At 43.0% G+C, this 19,019-nt stretch overlaps 1 protein-coding gene across 1 annotated transcript in view; it reads left to right on the top strand.

The window, feature by feature from the left end:
* The first annotated feature begins 6,032 nt into the window (after window positions 1-6,032).
* The window catches only part of ak8 (adenylate kinase 8), a 104,249-nt gene continuing 91,262 nt past the window's right edge, over window positions 6,033-19,019 (top strand). Inside the window, exons 1-4 of the mRNA XM_084309353.1 lie at window positions 6,033-6,099; window positions 10,816-10,900; window positions 13,381-13,430; window positions 17,910-17,999. Of these exons, the coding sequence (XP_084165479.1) occupies window positions 6,037-6,099; window positions 10,816-10,900; window positions 13,381-13,430; window positions 17,910-17,999 (288 nt within the window). The 5' untranslated portion in view covers window positions 6,033-6,036. The remainder of the gene's footprint in view (window positions 6,100-10,815; window positions 10,901-13,380; window positions 13,431-17,909; window positions 18,000-19,019) is intronic.

Genomic DNA, 19,019 nt, shown 5'->3' with positions numbered 1-19,019 from the left:
TAAAAACGGCTAACTTTTGACTATTCCATGTTATTGATGTGTTAATGTTTAAACAATGCATTTTCAACGCTCGTGCTTTAATGTAAAGTTTGGTAGACGTCTATGTCATGACGTTGAAACAACGTCTAGGCTTAGACGTTCAAAACACGTCTAAGCTTAGACGTTAAAAACACGTCTGGAATAGACGTCTACCAAACTTTCACTTTTCACCCCATTCTAGACTGATTTTAGACGTCTATGTCATGACGTTGAAACAACGTCTAAACATAGACGTTCAAAAAACGTCTAAGCTTAGACGTTAAAAACACGTCTGGAATAGACGTCTACCAAACTTTCACTTTTCACCCCATTATAGACCGATTTTAGACGTCTATGTCATGACGTTGAAACAACGTCTAAACATAGACGTTCAAAACACGTCTAAGCTTAGACGTTAAAAACACGTCTGGAATAGACGTCTACCAAACTTTCACTTTTCACCCCATTCTAGACTGATTTTAGACGTCTATGTCATGACGTTGAAACAACGTCTAAACATAGACGTTCAAAAAACGTCTAAGCTTAGACGTTAAAAACACGTCTGGAATAGACGTCTACCAAACTTTCACTTTTCACCCCATTCTAGACTGATTTTAGACGTCTATGTCATGACGTTGAAACAACGTCTAAACATAGACGTTCAAAAGACGTCTAAGCTTAGACGTTGAAAACACGTCTGGAATAGACGTCTACCAAACTTTCACTTTTCACCCCATTCTAGACCGACTTTAGCCTAGACGTCTATGGGCCATTTAGACGTCTTTTAAACGTCTATTCAACGTAAAATTGCTCAGAGGGTACTCTCTATATTGACGTGATTCCATCAACACATAGGTAATATTAATAGGTTATTATTATTAACCTGCGCGTGTGCGAGCGTTGCTAATATGGCGTGTTCTGCGATACCCAATTATTATTATTAACCTGCGTGGTTATTATTATTAACCATCGCGGCTCGCGTAGCCTCATGCGCATGCGTGCGGGCGTAGGGGGCAGAGCCGTATAATTGAGAGTTCAGACACTCCCATAGGACTGCGTTGTTATCGTGGAATGCGGAAGTAAAGCGCCTCATGGGCGGTACGTAGTTTGATTGATTGATTGATTGATTGAAAACTTTATTAACAGATTGCAGAATGGGTACAGTACAGTACAGCTCAATACATACAATTGTTAAGGGGATGCAGACCAGAGAAAGACTTTCGTCTTGTTTACATCAGGGTCCCCCATTTTCAATTCATCGTAACATATATGACATACATGACATACAGATAGACAGTACTGCTACATCTATACATTTATGACATACCAGATTTGCAATTACAGTACTGTTTGTGATACAAAAAGAGTCCAGAAAAAAAGAGTATATACATTTGACGTAGAAACTGTACATTGGATTGGGTAGGTGGGGGTGGGGGGGGACTGTACATTGGAGGTGGTTGGGTGGGGGGGGGGGTTGGGTAGGAGGGGTGGGGGACACTGTACAACTGTACAAACAAAACTGTTCATTGGATTATTGACAAGACCATACTTGGTAATTTACTGTACATTGGAGGGGGTTGTGTTCGGACATTTACAGGGGCCAATTTTCGAGTTGCAGTCTCCCTTAGGTGTTTTTTGAGAGTGTTTTTGAAAGTGGGTAGTGATTCACATTCCTTACAGCTTTGGGTAGGGCGTTCCACATTGATGTGGCATAATTGCGAAACGTGTTTAGTCCCTTGTTTGAGCCGAATCTGGGTTTAACATGATTTGTGGAGCTCCCTCTGGTGTTGTGATCGTGGTATTCACTGACCTTTGGGAAGTATTTTGACATGTACATGGGTACCTTGGTCGTGTAGTGTATCTTGTAGACCAGGCCCATTGCAAGTTGCTGTACTCTGTCGTCTACTCTAAGCCATCCTAGGTTGTCAAAGTGGGCAGGGGTGAGGTGGGTTCTAGGAGTAAGGTCAAGCAGTAGTCTGACCAGTTTGTTTTGAGATGTTTGTAATTTTGTTTTTAGCGCCTTTGAGGTGCTTTGGTACCATGAGGTGCAAGCATAGTCGTAGTACCCTTGAATGAGTGCTCCTGCTAGAGTCTTCAGGGTATTCTTGTTTACCAGTGAGGAGATCCGGTACAAGAATCGAGTTCGTTGGTTGACTTTTTTTATTACATTGGATGCCATTTTGTCACAGGAAAGATTTGCCTCTAGGATGGAATCCAGGTAGGTAATATCTTCTTTCCTTGTGACAATATTGTCACCCACTGTAACTGAGAAGCCGTCGGTCTTGCTGAGTTTGTTATTTGAACCGAAGAGAATGGACTCTGTTTTGCCCATGTGTAATGATAGTTTGTTATCAGCGAGCCATATGCAGATTTTGCCTAGTTCTGAGCTGAGGGTTTTTTCAACCTGTAACTTGTTCTTGTCAGAGACCAGCAGGGCTGAGTCGTCCGCAAACAGGAACAAGTTGCAGTCACAAGCTGACGACATGTCATTTGCATAAATTAGGAACAGTAGCGGACCTAGTATGCTTCCTTGTGGAACACCACAGCTTACTGTGAGGGGGGGGGATAGGGTACCGTTTACCTCCACCATCTGCTCTCTCCCCTCCAGGTAGGATTGCATCCAGCTCACTGATAGACTATCAAAACCAATTGCTTTTAGCTTGCCAATCAGAATGGTGTGATTGACAGTGTCGAAGGCCTTTTGTAGGTCCAGCATGACCATGCCGCAGTATTTGCCCGCGTCCACCTCTTGTTTGATGTGGTCGTTTAAATAGAGAAGGCATGTGTCAGTGGAGTGGGATGTTCTGAAGCCAGATTGGAATTCGTAGATTAGATTTTTTTCCGCAAGGTATTTTTCAACCTGTTCGTATACAAATTTTTCCATGACTTTCGAGATGGAGGTAAGGATAGAAACAGGGCGGTAGTTGCCTGGGTCTAATTTACTGCCTTTTTTGTGCAGAGGGGTCACTCTCGCAATTTTGAAGTCCTTGGGGACGTGTCCCTGTTTTATGGAGAGGTTTATTATGTGTGTGATGACTGGGGTGATGGCGGCTGCTGAGTCTCTGAGGAATTTGGAGGGGATGTTGTCATGGCCAGTGGCCTTGTTAGGTTGGAGGGCGCTCAGTTTTTTGAGTACCTCATCTGTTGTTACCATTTCCAGTTTGAAGTCGTCTTTGTGGACCCCTAGGTTCTTGTAGTATGCTACTATGTGTTCTACCCCATAATGCCCTGAGTGGGAGGGTAGTTTGTTTACCAGTGTTGTGGCTATGTTTGTGAAGAAACTATTTAAGTAATTGGCTACATCCAGCTTTTCTGTGATGAGCGTGTTGTCCGTCTTTATGTTTATGTTTGAGAATCTGGTTTTAAGTTTTTTACTGCAGCCTAGTTGGTTATTGAGTAATTTCCAAAGTTCACATGGTTTGTTTTTGTTTTCCTCGGTTTTGTCATTGATGAATTTTTTGTTGCTGTTTTGATCATGGAGTTTATGTCATTTCTTAGTCTGTTTCTTTCCAGTTTGAGTTCAGTCACCGAAAGCTTTCAGCTCAACGCCATGCATTTCATTGTTGCCGAGGCGGCACTCGCTGGTAAGTTTACTTTACTTTACTTACTGCATTTTTTTTACATTTTAACGCATTAGCAGACCACTCATCGATGTAGTCAATAGTGGTATTTTATGTAGCAATCTTTAGTTGGGGCGGTTAGGTGGCGTAGCGGAGATTGCGTTCGTCACCAACCCCGGAGCTATCCAGCTCACAGCTCCGGGGTTGTCACCAGCTTGGCTGGCAGTTCACACTAATACAATTGGCTGTATTAGAGGGTGGGAGAAGCTGGCGGGGTGGGTCCGGGTCGTTGTAAACAGCGACTCCTACAGTTCGGTCGGGGCGCCTGCTAAGCGCGGATAGGACCTGAGTGGGATAGTGTGATCCTTCCACACGCTACGCCCTCTCAGGGAGGATCCGCGCTGCCAGGTGAAAAAGAAGCGGTTGATTGGCTGGACGTGTGTCGGAGGAATAATATAATATTTAAATAATTCAAACACACATCAAACACACAAGTGACACAACCAAATAAAATTACAAGGTATGTATGAAGCAGAACAGACAAATTACAGTTAAAAGGCTGGGTAAACAACTCTGCGATAGAGTCCTTAAAAGTAGTGAGGGGGATCCATTTGTCCCAAAAAAGCATTCAGCATGTAATAGAGAAAATAAATGACTAATTGACTAACAAAGTCTTAGTCGATGAAGACCAAAGTGACCGATGGATCGATTAATGGACTGTGAGGGGGGAAGCGTGGACTGTGCTGAGGAAGGACTTCACCGATCAAATACGTATAAGTATAGGAAATAGAGCCAGGGGTACAGAATTCTGAATTAACCCTTTAAGCCCAGACAGCACTGGTATCGTTGGACGTAGGTATAATCCAGAGAGACCTACACATTCTGTCAACATCAGACTTTTAATTTGTAGGGTGCAGTGATATATGGGTTTAAAGAGCTGTACGTGGTATTTTACTGTTAAAGTAGTTTTGACATGTGATATAGATAAAGATATTGTTTCATTGTGTATTGATTAACTTTACATTTGCGCTTCATTACTTTACAAAAGTTATACTGGCACATGGGTCTAATACAGCAATGGATTATGGGTAAATGCAACGTTAAAGCAGTGCCAATGTAAGACTGACTTTACATTAAACGAATGACAATAATATAGTATAAAGCAGGGTATTATTTGGACTAAAGAATGGTGTTGTCTCACCCTACTCGCATGTTGAGGGATAGCACCATACATTATACACTGAGAAACCACGGCCGAGAGTGAGCTCTCCGGGAACAACCCCACTTTGTCCTACAGTTTCTCAACAGAGAGACCACAGTAAACTGGAGGTGAGACAAGAGTTGCGACTGAGCTCAGGGAATCTGGGGTATAGGGCCAGGCCAGCCGTAATCCTTTTAATAGTACAGGGTTGAGTGGTAGGATATAGAGTAGAGTCTACTCGACAATAGTAATTATCATGTGCATAATCCATCTAGATCCACACTCTATTTCAGTAGGTGGCGGTAATGCACCAAAACGTTAGTGCCAACTGCCAATAAAAATCAGAAGAAGACGTTTCTCGCCAACCGTCTTCCGGTCTGACTTCCTGTCCTAACGTTCTAATCCATAGATATCTATATATATCTATGTTCTAATCTACACTGCTGCCACCTGTCGTCACGGATGGGAATTGCAGCCATTTTGTATAAATAAAAGAAAATACGGGTAAATATTTTAACGGGAGGACGGCGGTAGAGAAGGTACGACATACGGGATAATCTTGGGAAAAACGGGAGGGGTTGACAGACACAACCTCCCCATGCAGAAGGGACGCGTTGTCCACAGCTGTGATATCCTTAAACATTGTTCATTCACTCTGGAATAAACCTTTGAAACGGCTAAACTCTTCCTCGTCTTTTAAGGCAATTAATAAGAACACGGTTCTCAAGGTCCGGCCAAACTCATGATAACATTTAGATGAAGCTATCGGCAGGATGGAAAAGGTCAAGCTGGTAAATATAGCAGATGTGAGGTAGTCTAGGCCTCATAGACCCCCCCCCCTCATTAAGTATTTTAAAATTGGCCTATTCAAAAGACAGCAGACCGCTGTTGACTCAAACTGAGTGCCGTTGCCAGGCAACAGGCAACACACAAACGTGTCTCACACTAATGACGTCCTACTTAGCAATACGTGAAAGCGGCTTGATAAGTGGGTAAGATGAGTTATCTAATAAAAAAAAAATATATATACTTTTAGTTAACATACAATTTTAACTGAATTTTAAGTGTAACGTTATCTTACTTTCATAAGCATAGGACCGCCGGGTTGATCGACTATCTAAACTGTCTAAAAACAACAGCGTTAACATCAGTCGACAGCAACAGTTTGATAAACAATGTAACGTTAACTTAAACGACAAAGTCTCTCTCTCTCTTCCCACCAGAGACTCGTAAATATCTCGGTCATAGACCAAACCCATGAGGATTCCTCCTGAGATGACTGGCTATGCTGAGAAACACGAGATATTTGACTTAATTCAGGTACAAAGGAATTTACTGGTGTTTTTGTTGTTGTGTTTGTAGTATACCATTTTAACTATGATAGCCATGTACAATGTATATGCTATATATTTATATTTACCGTATATTATCCACACCTGTCTGAATTGCATATACTCCTGTTTACATATTTATATACTAACTAACTTATATATCCCTTACCATACCTACTCACTAGTTATACCGCTGGCCAGTATGACTTACTGCCATAGAGTATACCTGTATAACTACATAATAATACTATAACACTGTACATACATCAGATTAGCACTATTACTCTGTAGTACTCATTTATATAGGCCTAATTATACTCCAGTTTAATCACGTGTGCATTGTATATTGTTAATGCACTTTACTGTTACATTTGCACTCTGGTTGGATGCCAAACATATTTTTGATGAATGAATGAATGAATGAATGAATGAATGAATGAATGAATGAATGAATTTATTTAACAGATTGCAGAATGGGTACAATACAGTACAGCTCAATACACACAATTGTTAAGGGGATGCAGACCAGAGAAAGACGTTTGTCTTGTTTACATCAGGGTCCCCCATTTTCAATTCATAGTGACATTTATGACATATACAACATGACATGACATTTATGGCATAGGGATACATGACATACAGGTATACTGTTACATTTGTGACATATATGATATGCAAATATACAGTACTGTTACCCATAGATCCTGACAGAGAGCATATACATATGATGGGGAGGAGACTGTACATTAGGAGGGGGTGGGTGGGTGGGAGAGAAACATACATATGGTGGGGTGGAGACTGTATTAGGTGGGGGTGGGGGGGTTTGGACATTTACGGTGGCCAGTTTCGAATTGCAGCCTCCCGTAGGTGCTCTTTAAGAGCGGTTTCGAATGTGGGTAGGGATTCACATTCCTTTACAGCTTTGAGTAGGGCGTTCCACATTGTTGTGGCATAATTGCGAAACGTGTTTAGTCCCTTGTTTGAGCCGAATCTGGGTTTAACATGATTTGTTGAGCTTCCTCTGGTGTGGTCGTGCTATTCACTGACCTTTGGGAAGTATTTTGACATGTACATGGGTACCTTAGTCGTATAGTGTATCTTGTAGACCAGGCCCATTGCAAGTTGCTGTACTCTGTCATCTACTCTAAGCCATCCTATAGTCAAAGTGGGCAGGGGTGAGGTGGGTTCTAGGAGTAAGGTCAAGTAGTAGTCTGACCAGTTTGTTTTGTGATGTTTGTAATCATGTTTTTAGCGCCTTTGAGATGCTTTGGTACCATGAGGTGCAAGCATAGTCGTAGTACCCTTGAATGAGTGCTCCTGCCAGAGTCTTCAGGGTATTATTGTTTACCAGAGAGGAGATCCGGTACAAGAATCGAGTTCGTTGGTTGACTTTTTTTATTACCTTGGATGCCATTTTGTCACAGGAAAGATTAGCCTCTAGGATGGAACCTAGGTATGTAATTTCATCTTTCCTTGTGACAATATTGTCACACACTGTAACTGAGAAGCCGTCGGTCTTGCTGAGTTTGTTATTTGATCCGAAGAGAATGGACTCTGTTTTACCCAGGTGTAATGATAGTTTGTTATCAGCCAGCCAGGTGCAGATTCTGCCGAGTTCTGAGCTGAGGGTTTTTTCAACTTGTAACTTGTTCTTGTCAGAGACCAGCAGGGCTGAGTCGTCCGCGAAAAAGAACAAGTTGCAGTCACAAGCTGACGACATGTCATTTGCATAAATTAGGAACAGTAGCGGTCCTAGTATGCTTCCTTGTGGAACACCACAGCTCACTGTGAGGGGGTACCGTTTACCTCCACCATCTGTTCCCTCCCCTCAAGGTAGGATTGCATCCAGCTCACTGATAGACTATCAAAACCAATTGCCTTTAGCTTGTCAATCAGAATGGAGTGATTGACAGTGTCGAAGGCCTTTTGTAGGTCCAGCATGACCATGCCGCAGTATTTGCCCGCATCCACCTCTTGTTTGATGTGGTCGTTCAAATAGAGAAGACATGTGTCAGTGGAGTGGGATGTTCTGAAGCCAGATTGGAATTCGTAGATTAGATTTTTTTCCGCTAGGTACTTTTCAACCTGTTCGTAGACAATTTTTTCCATGACTTTCGAGATCGAGGTAAGAATAGAAACAGGGCGGTAGTTGCCTGGGTCTAATTTGCTGCCCTTTTTGTGCAGAGGGGTCACTCTCGCAATTTTGAAGTCCTTGGGGACGTGTCCCTGTTTTATGGAGAGGTTTATTATGTGTGTGATGACTCGGGTGATGGCGGCTGCTGAGTCTCTGAGGAATTTGGACTGTACTGTACGTATGCTGTATAATGGCAATACATTTGAATGTAATCTAATCTCATCAAACCAAACAGTAATGTCCTGATAGAACATAGACAATCGATCTGTATTCTACCCTCTGGGCCTCTCTGATCAGACATCTTGTTTTCTAGGGACCCACATTTTCAAATGGTTTTTTCTTGGGTTATTAATCAACGAGGCAAATGTTTTATTAAGCCTACCCATACATTGCAGGGACTTGGGAAAGCTTTGGTAGGTAGGCTCGATAGCAGTATATCAGTCATTTAGAAACCATACAAAACTTTAAAAAACACTGTCATTATGACTTATAGCTATTGGCTTATTAATAGCAGTAGTAGTAGCAGTTGTTGTATTAGTAGTAGTAGTAGTAGTAGTAGTAGTAGTAGTAGTAGTAGTAGTAGTAGTAGTAGTAGTAGTAGTAGTAGTAGTAGTAGTAGTAGTAGTAGTAGTACAGTAGTAGTAGTAGTAGTAGTAGTAGAGTAGTAGTAGTAGTAGTAGTAGTAGTAGTAGTAGTAGTAGTAGTAGTAGTAGTAGTAGTAGTAGAGTAGTAGTAGAGTAGTAGTAGTAGTAGTAGTAGTAGTAGTAGTAGTAGTAGTAGAGTAGTAGTAGTAGTAGTAGTAGTAGAGTAGTAGTAGTAGTAGTAGTAGTAGTAGTAGAGTAGTAGCAGTAGTAGCAGTAGTAGCAGTAGCAGTAGTAGTAGTAGTAGTAGTAGTAGTAGTAGTAGTAGTAGTAGTAGTAGAGTAGTAGTAGTAGTAGTAGAGTAGTAGTAGTAGAGTAGTAGTAGTAGTAGTAGAGTAGTAGTAGTAGTAGTAGTAGTAGAGTAGTAGTAGTAGTAGTAGTAATAGTAGTAGTAGTAGTAGTAGTAGTAGTAGTAGTAGTAGTAGTAGTAGTAGTAGTAGTAGTAGTAGTAGTAGTAGTAGTAGTAATAGTAGTAGTAGTAGTAGTAATAGTAGTAGTAGTAGTAGTAGTAGTAATAGTAGCAGCAGCAGCAGTAGTAGTAGTAGTACTATCAGTAGTAGTAGTAGTAGTAGTAGTAGTAGTAGTAGTAGTAGTAGTAGTAGTAGTAATAGTAGTAGTAGTAGTAGTAGTAGTAGTAGTAGTAGTAGTAGTAGTAGTAGTAGTAGTAGTAGAGTAGTAGTAGTAGTAGTAGAGTAGTGGTAGTAGTAGTAGTAGTAGTAGTATAAAATAAAAATAAAATACAAATAATAATTACTATTATGTACACTACTACTATTCTACTATACTTATACTACCACCCATCATGCTAATATCTCTACTATGCACTCACAACACTCAAGCTCATACTATTTGACAAACAATACCACTGGCCCTTAGCTGCCAGAGATATACCCCTCAGAGGGTCCCCTCTTGACCCTTAGCTGCCAGAGATATACCCCTCAGAGGGTCCCCTCTTGACCCTTAGCTGCCAGAGATATACCCCTCAGAGGGTCCCCTCTTGACCCTTAGCTGCCAGAGATATACCCCTCAGAGGGTCCCCTCTTGACCCTTAGCTGCCAGAGATATACCCCTCAGAGGGTCCCCTCTTGACCCTTAGCTGCCAGAGATATACCCCTCAGAGGGTCCCCTCTTGACCCTTAGCTGCCAGAGATATACCCCTCAGAGGGTCCCCTCTTGACCCTTAGCTGCCAGAGATATACCCCTCAGAGGGTCCCCTCTTGACCCTTAGCTGCCAGAGATATACCCCTCAGAGGGTCCCCTCTTGACCCTTAGCTGCCAGAGATATACCCCTCAGAGGGTCCCCTCTTGACCCTTAGCTGCCAGAGATATACCCCTCAGAGGGTCCCCTCTTGACCCTTAGCTGCCAGAGATATACCCCTCAGAGGGGCCCCTCTTGACCCTTAGCTGCCAGAGATATACCCCTCAGAGGGGCCCCTCTTGACCCTTAGCTGCCAGAGATATACCCCTCAGAGGGGCCCCTCTTGCTGCCAGAGATATACCCCTCAGAGGGTCCCCTCTTGCTGCCAGAGATATACCCCTCAGAGGGTCCCCTCTTGCTGACCTCGCTTTGGATAAAAGTGTCAGCTAAATGTAAAATGTAAATGTATTATTAGTAGTAGTGTTATTATTATTATTATTATTATTATTATTATTATTATTATTATTATTATTATTATTATTATTATTATTATTATTATTATTATTATTATTATTATTATTATTATTATTAATAATTGCAAAATGCTGTAGAGTTTTTACGTCAATCTTAATTGTTGTAATTTTTATGTTTGGTGTCTTTATTATCCTGTAAAATGTGAAGCAAAATATAATCATCGACGTCATCCATCATCATCATCATCATCATCATCATCATCATCATCATCATCATCATCATCATCATCATCATCATCATCATCATTGTGTGTTTCAGACCATGATTTCCAGTCTAATGGTGGTTAAGCCTGAGGATCCAGTCTCCCACCTCCTGACTCTGCTGAAGAGAGGCCATGTGGAGGGTCAGTAGCTTAAAGAGACAGTTCACTATTCAGTAGCCCTGCCCACAGCACACAGCTTAAAGGGATAGTTCACTATTCAGTAACCCCACCCACAGCACACCGCTTAAAGAGATAGTTCATTATTCAGTAGCCCCGCCCACAGCACACAGCTTAACACTATGGTCGCCAAAACCGCCGTACAACGTCTTTCCTCGCCATGCTCATTCTGCCAAAGACGCCGTACCACGTCTTTGATATCAATATTTCAAAAATCTGTGATCGAAATCATATTTCTCCCCCGGAGACCTGAGATCTACTGTTGAGCCCTTCTCAACTCTCCAACGGTTCAAGAGCGCCATCTGGTGGCCGATCGGCGGATCGCCCAAACAGGAAGTGACGCGCCTGAAGTGGTGCTCGCCCATATTTCGTCCGGGCACTCGCTATCGTTAGCGGGACTCCATCTTGATACACTGGACATCGATCGGTTGCAAATAACTCGATAAACAACATGATTTGGACGTATATACTATTATACAACCTGGAAATGGATCGGATATTTCTACATCCCATAATAGGAACATTTCTGTTCCACGCTCATCGCCCAACGGCGCGAGGAAGCTACGGTAAGATTCAGCGTTTTTTTTTCACCGTGTTCGATACTAACTGCTCTAATGATCATATCACCCACACTAAATGAATCATCTAACGTTGGCCACGGAATTATAAACGACCCCCCCCCCCCCCATCCGGTCATCATCAGATCATACTTAGTAACTTCTAGAAGCACGTCCATTTGAAATTTTTTATCTCGCGCAGATTCCTATCAAACTGTATTTCATCATCAATATAATGCATTTGGGGCTATAAATCACGTTCTGTAGAAAGCTGCAGAAAACGATAAAAACATACTTATACTTTAGACTGTATTTTAGTATGAATATGTGAATGAAAAAGTATAACGTTGCTACACCCTGAACAATAGATATAGGACGTTGAATGGGCCATAGTTATGTCAATTTAGCAATACAATTAAAAAAGTTATAGCCCTGCAAAGAAGGGGAACTTCTCCATGTTAAATAGGGCTGGCGAAGGATGGTAAATTATAAATTTAACCCTGGCGATCAAAGTGTTAAAGAGATAGTTCCCTATTCAGTAGCCCCGCCCACAGCACACAGCTTAAAGAGATAGTTCCCTATTCAGTAGCCCCGCCGACAGCGCACAGCTTAAAGAGATAGTTCCCTATTCAGTAGCCCCGCCCACAGTGCACAACTTAAAGAGATAGTCACTATTCAGTAGCCCCGCCCACAGCACACAACTTAAAGAGATAGTCACTATTCAGTAGCCCCGCCCACAGCACACAGCTTAAAGAGATAGTTCACTATTCAGTAGCCCCGCCCACAGTGCACAACTTAAAGAGATAGTTCACTATTCAGTAGCCCCGCCCACAGTGCACAACTTAAAGAGATAGTTCACTATTCAGTAGCCCCGCCCACAGTGCACAACTTAAAGAGATAGTTCACTATTCAGTAGCCCCGCCCACAGCACACAGCTTAAAGAGATAGTTCACTATTCAGTAGCCCCGCCCACAGTGCACAACTTAAAGAGATAGTTCACTATTCAGTAGCCCCGCCCACAGTGCACAACTTAAAGAGATAGTTCACTATTCAGTAGCCCCGCCCACAGTGCACAACTTAAAGAGATAGTTCACTATTCAGTAGCCCCGCCCACAGTGCACAACTTAAAGAGATAGTTCACTATTCAGTAGCCCCGCCCACAGCACACAGCTTAAAGAGATAGTTCCCTATTCAGTAGCCCCGCCCACAGCACACAGCTTAAAGAGATAGTTCCCTATTCAGTAGCCCCGCCCACAGTGCACAACTTAAAGAGATAGTCACTATTCAGTAGCCCCGCCCACAGCACACAACTTAAAGAGATAGTCACTATTCAGTAGCCCCGCCCACAGCACACAGCTTAAAGAGATAGTTCACTATTCAGTAGCCCCGCCCACAGCACACAGCTTAAAGAGATAGTTCACTATTCAGTAGCCCCGCCCACAGCACACAGCTTAAAGAGATAGTTCCCTATTTAGTAGCCCCGCCGACAGCACACAGCTTAAAGAGATAGTTCACTATTCAGTAGCCCCGCCCACAGTGCACAACTTAAAGAGATAGTTCACTATTCAGTAGCCCCGCCCACCACACGGCTTAAAGGGATAAACAACATTTCTAAAGAAGACCATGTAGATTACAGTGTTTATTCATGATAGTGAATGAATGGGCCTGAAACCAGGGAATGCCCCTGAAATAAAGATTATATGACCCTGAAAAATAATAATACAGAAGAAAATGGAAGTCTGTTAAAAACTAAGGTCCAATGGTTCCTGAACTGTCCCAGAGTTAGTTGATCATATTATTGATGTTATCAGCAAGATACTAATATGTTTATTGATGAGTTGATAATATTATTGATCTTATCACCAGGATAACAGCAGTCTGTCTTAGTCCCCAGGATTCTGCTGCTCGGACCCTATGCTTCAGGAAAGACCACCATGGTGAGGAGCACACACAGACACATACACACATAAACATACAGACACATAAACACATAAACATACAGACACATAGACACATAAACATACAGACACATAGACACATAAACACACAGACACATACACACATAAACATACAGACACATAAACACATAAACATACAGACACATAGACACATAAACACACAGACACATAGACACATAAACATACAGACACATAAACACATAAACATACAGACACATAGACACATAAACATACAGACACATAAACATACAGACACATAGACACATAAACACACAGACACATAGACACATAAACATACAGACACATAAACACATAAACATACAGACACATAAACACACAGACACATAAACACATAAACATACAGACACATAGACACATAAACACACAGACACATAGACACATAAACATACAGACACATAAACACATAAACATACAGACACATAGACACATAAACATACAGACACATAAACACATAAACATACAGACACATAAACACATAAACATACAGACACATAAACATACAGACACATAGACACATAAACACACAGACACATAGACACATAAACATACAGACACATAAACACATAAACATACAGACACATAAACACACAGACACATAAACACATAAACATACAGACACATAGACACATAAACACACAGACACATAGACATACAGACACATAGACACATAAACATACAGACACATAGACACATAAACATACAGACACATAGACACATAAACATACAGACACATAGACACATAAACATACAGACACATAGACACATAAACATACAGACACATAAACACATAAACATACAGACACATAGACACATAAACATACAGACACATAGACACATAAACATACAGACACATAGACACATAAACACACAGACACATAGACACATAAACACACAGACACACAGACACATAGACACATAGACACATAGACACATAAACATACAGACACATAGACACATAAACACACAGACACATAGACACATAAACACACAGACACACAGACACATAGACACATAGACACATAGACACATAGACACACAGACACATAGACAGACACAGACACACAGACACACAGACACTTAGACACACAGACACTTAGACACACAGACACACAGACACATAGACACTTAGACACACAGACATAGACACACAGACACACAGACACACAGACACACAGACACATAGACACATAGACACATAGACACACAGACACACAGACACACAGACACACAGACACACAGACACACAGAAACATAGACACACAGACACACAGACACACAGACACATAGACACACAGACACACAGACACACAGACACACAGACACACAGACACACAGACACACAGACACACAGACACATAGACACACAGACATAGACACACAGACACACAGACACATAGACACACAGACACACAGACACACAGACACACATACACACAGACACACAGACACACAGACACACAGACACACAGACACTTAGACACACAGACACACAGACACACAGACACATAGACACACAGACACAGACACATAGAAACACAGACACATAGACATACAGACACACATACACACAGACACACAGACACACAGACACACAGACACACAGACACACAGACACACAACCAATAGCCTGCTGGGAGACAAGTCTGACATCACCACGCCACAGCAGGTAGACCACACACACGCACGCATGCACGCACGCACGCACGCACACACGCACGCACACACACACACACACACACACACACACACACACACACACACACACACACACACACACACACACACACACACACACACACACACACACACACTCTTAGCTGTCCATCGTGTTCGATGATGACGCTTGCTCCAGGGATGGGGAGAGGGGGGGTGGGGAGGGGAGTTAGCGACACTGCCGCTGGTGCCACTTCTCGTGGGCGTTGAGTCCGATCCTTGAGCCGCACACCCGTCCACAGATGGCGCAAGGGAAGCCAGATACCTGGGGGATGCCAGCCGCCCGCTGGTGTCGTTGCGTGCGCCTCTCAGATCTTCGGTCTTGGTTCGTTTGGTGTATTTGGGAAACTGCAGTGGCACAAGTGACTTGCCAGGCTGATCTGTCGAGTGCCAGAGTTTCAAGCTGCGTGATGTTTGCACACTTTAGGAGGTCCCTGGTGTAGTCCTTAAAGCGTCTCTTTTGGCCTCCAGCAGCCCGCTTTGCTCCTCTCAGTTGGCCATAGAGGACTTGGCGGGGCAGGCGGTGGTCAGGCATACGTATGGTGTGCCCTATCCAACGAAGATGTTTTTTGGCCACAGCTGCGGCCATACAGATTGAGTTGGTGTTGTTGAGGATGTCTGTGTGGGGGACTCGATCTTCCCAGGTCAGGCCGAGGATCCTTTGGAGGCAACGGATGTGGAAAGCGTCCAAGTTGGTGATGTGCCGGCGGTATGGGGTCCAGGATTCTGCTCCATAGAGCAGAGTGGAGAGACATACTGCGTTGTAAACGGCAACCTTGGTGCTGATCTTCAGGTTTCGGTTTTCAAAAACCCTGCTGCGTAGGCGTCCAAAGGATGATGCCGCTTTATTGATACGTGTGTGTATCTCCGCGTCAAGGGAGCAGCATGAGGACAGAGTGGAGCCGAGGTAGGTGAAATGATCCACTGTTTTGAGTGGAACACCGTTTATGTGAAAACTGGGAGGTGTAGAGGTTCGGGAAGTGAGTTGGGACATGACTTCGGTTTTTTGTATGTTGACCTGGAGACCGAAGGATTGGTACAGGCTGGATATGGTGTCGAGAGCATGCTGCATAGACTCTGGACTGTGAGCTAAGATGGCACAGTCATCAGCGTACTGTAGCTCACATACTTGGCAGGATTTTGTCTTTGTGTGTGCCTGGAGCCGGCGGATGTTGAAGAGGCTACCATCAAGGCGGTATTCCACATGGACACCGTCTTCATGTCCCATGGCTCGGCGGAAGAGGCAGGTGACGGCAGAGAGGAGGAGATTAAAGAGCACCGGAGCCAAGACACAGCCCTGCTTCACCCCAACATTAACCTTAAAGGATTCTGACTGGAGTTCACCCGTCTGGACTCTGGCTTGCATCCCGTCATGCAGCTGCTGAAGGATGGAGAGAAACTTGGGTGGTACCCCAAGTTTGTTGAGGAGTTTCCAGAGCAGCTCACGGCTGATGGTGTCGAAGGCTTTGCTTAGGTCTATGAAGGCTATGTAAAGATCCTTGCGATGCTCTCTGCTCTTCTCTAGCAGCTGCCTCAGGACAAAGACCATGTCGGTGGTGGATCTGGTCTTCCGAAAGCCACATTGCGTTTCCGGAAGCGCAGCTTCAGAGATGTTTTCCACCAGCCTGTTCAGCATGATCTTCGCCAGCACTTTCCCTGCGATGGAGAGGAGAGAGATTCCACGGCTGTTTCCGCAGACTGCTCTGTCCCCTTTCTGCTTGTAGATGACCACAATGTTTGCATCCTTCCAGTCCTGTGGGAGGGTCTCATGTTCCCAGATGTTGCAGATCAGGAGGTGCAGACGGCGCGTGAGGAGGTACCCTCCGTGTTTGAAAACCTCTGCTGGGATGCCATCGGGTCCAGGGCTTTTATTGTTCTTTAGACCCGCAATGGCTTGACTGGTCTCAGAGAAGTGTGGTGGGGTGTCCAGGTGCATGACTGGTGGCATGTCTGGGAGATCCCTTATATGCTGCTCTGAACCAGACTACCCCCCAAATGCAATATATATATTTATTTTAATAATATCTCTCTTTCTCTCTCTGTCCCCTCGATTGTACAAAATGTAAACAGTACATAATAAAAACAATATTCACAGAAATTTAAACACCAGAGTAAAAAATAAAAAAACGTTTCAAAATAATTAAAAAAGACATAAACACACAGACACATAGAGAGACACACAGACACACAGACACATAGACACATAAACACACAGACACATAGACACACAGACACATAGACACACAGACACATAGAGAGACACACAGACACACAGACATAGACACACAGACACATAGACACACAGACACATAAACACACAGACACATAGAGAGACACACAGACACACAGACACATAGACACATAAACACACAGACACATAGACACACAGACACACAGACATAAACACACAGACACATAGACACACAGACACATAGAGAGACACACAGACACACAGACATAGACACACAGACACATAGACACACAGACACACAGACACATAGACACACAGACACATAGACACACAGACACACTTAGACACACAGACACACAGACACACAGACACACAGACACACAGACAGACAGACAGACAGACACACAGACACATAGACACATAGACACATAGACACACAGACATAGACACACAGACACATAGACACACAGACACATAGATAGATAGTATCACCATTGTTGTTGTTGTTATCATTATGTAAATTACTGTTCTAGGCCAGGAGGTTGTGTGAGCAGCTCAGAGCCATCCATGTGTCAACCAATAGCCTGCTGGGAGACAAGTCTGACATCACCACGCCACAGCAGGTAGACCACACACACGCACGCATGCACGCACGCACGCACACACACACACACACACACACACACACACACACACACACACACACACACACACACACACACACACACACACACACACACACACACACACACACACACACACACACACACACACACACACACAGTTAGAGTAGTGTCAGTGTATCCCTTATATGCTGCTCTGAACCAGACTACCCCCCAAATGCAATATATATATTTATTTTAATAATATTATATATACTGTATAATGTATATATCTTTTTATATATACCATTCTATTTGGGCTGTGGGGGGTGCTTAATGTCTGAAGGAGTCGACTGAAGGCTTCTTGTCCTCTGCGAAAGCATGCGATTGGTCCACTGATGGATACATCTTGATATTTGTCTAGTCAGTGTGTTCATTAGACGGGTGAAATCCTCTTTCAGTGCCTCTGTGCCCGTTTTCTTAGGCAGTTAGCCTCGCTGGTATGCGCACCATTAGCGTTAGCCACGCTTCTAGACCTCTTTGCTTTTGGAAAGAATGATAAACAAATAATAATAATTTATTATAATAATATATATATATTTAATATAATTATTATATAATCTTTTTTAAATAAGCTAAATGATCTGCCAGTGGGATAAGATCATTCAAGATAATTCTACTCAATATTGGACTTATTGTACCAAATACAGCACTTCTAGTGTCAGCGTACACACCCAAAACATCCTAGCAAATTCACACCCACATGACTCCATGAACATGAATAATCTCGAACAATTCTAAGGTAGTTTTAAGTTATTTTTCCGGCAGCGTGCACTAATATGGATTCTGGCGGCACGTGCGCTTTGCGCACCCACAAATATGGATTCCGGCACAGAACCGCTGTTGACATTTTTTTCCAGGGGGAACACTGATCAGAGTTTGGTCTTGTGTAGAATCAGCTAGACGTTTTAGTAAGTGAACGTAACTTTTCAATACATTTTCAGTTAGTTTACTTGGGCAGAGATGTTTGACATCAGTGGA

Source organism: Notolepis coatsorum (assembly GCF_963971535.1).
Source record: "Notolepis coatsorum genome assembly, chromosome: 2".
Lineage (NCBI taxonomy): Eukaryota > Metazoa > Chordata > Actinopteri > Aulopiformes > Paralepididae > Notolepis > Notolepis coatsorum.
This window is presented reverse-complemented; position numbering and strand designations above follow the sequence as displayed.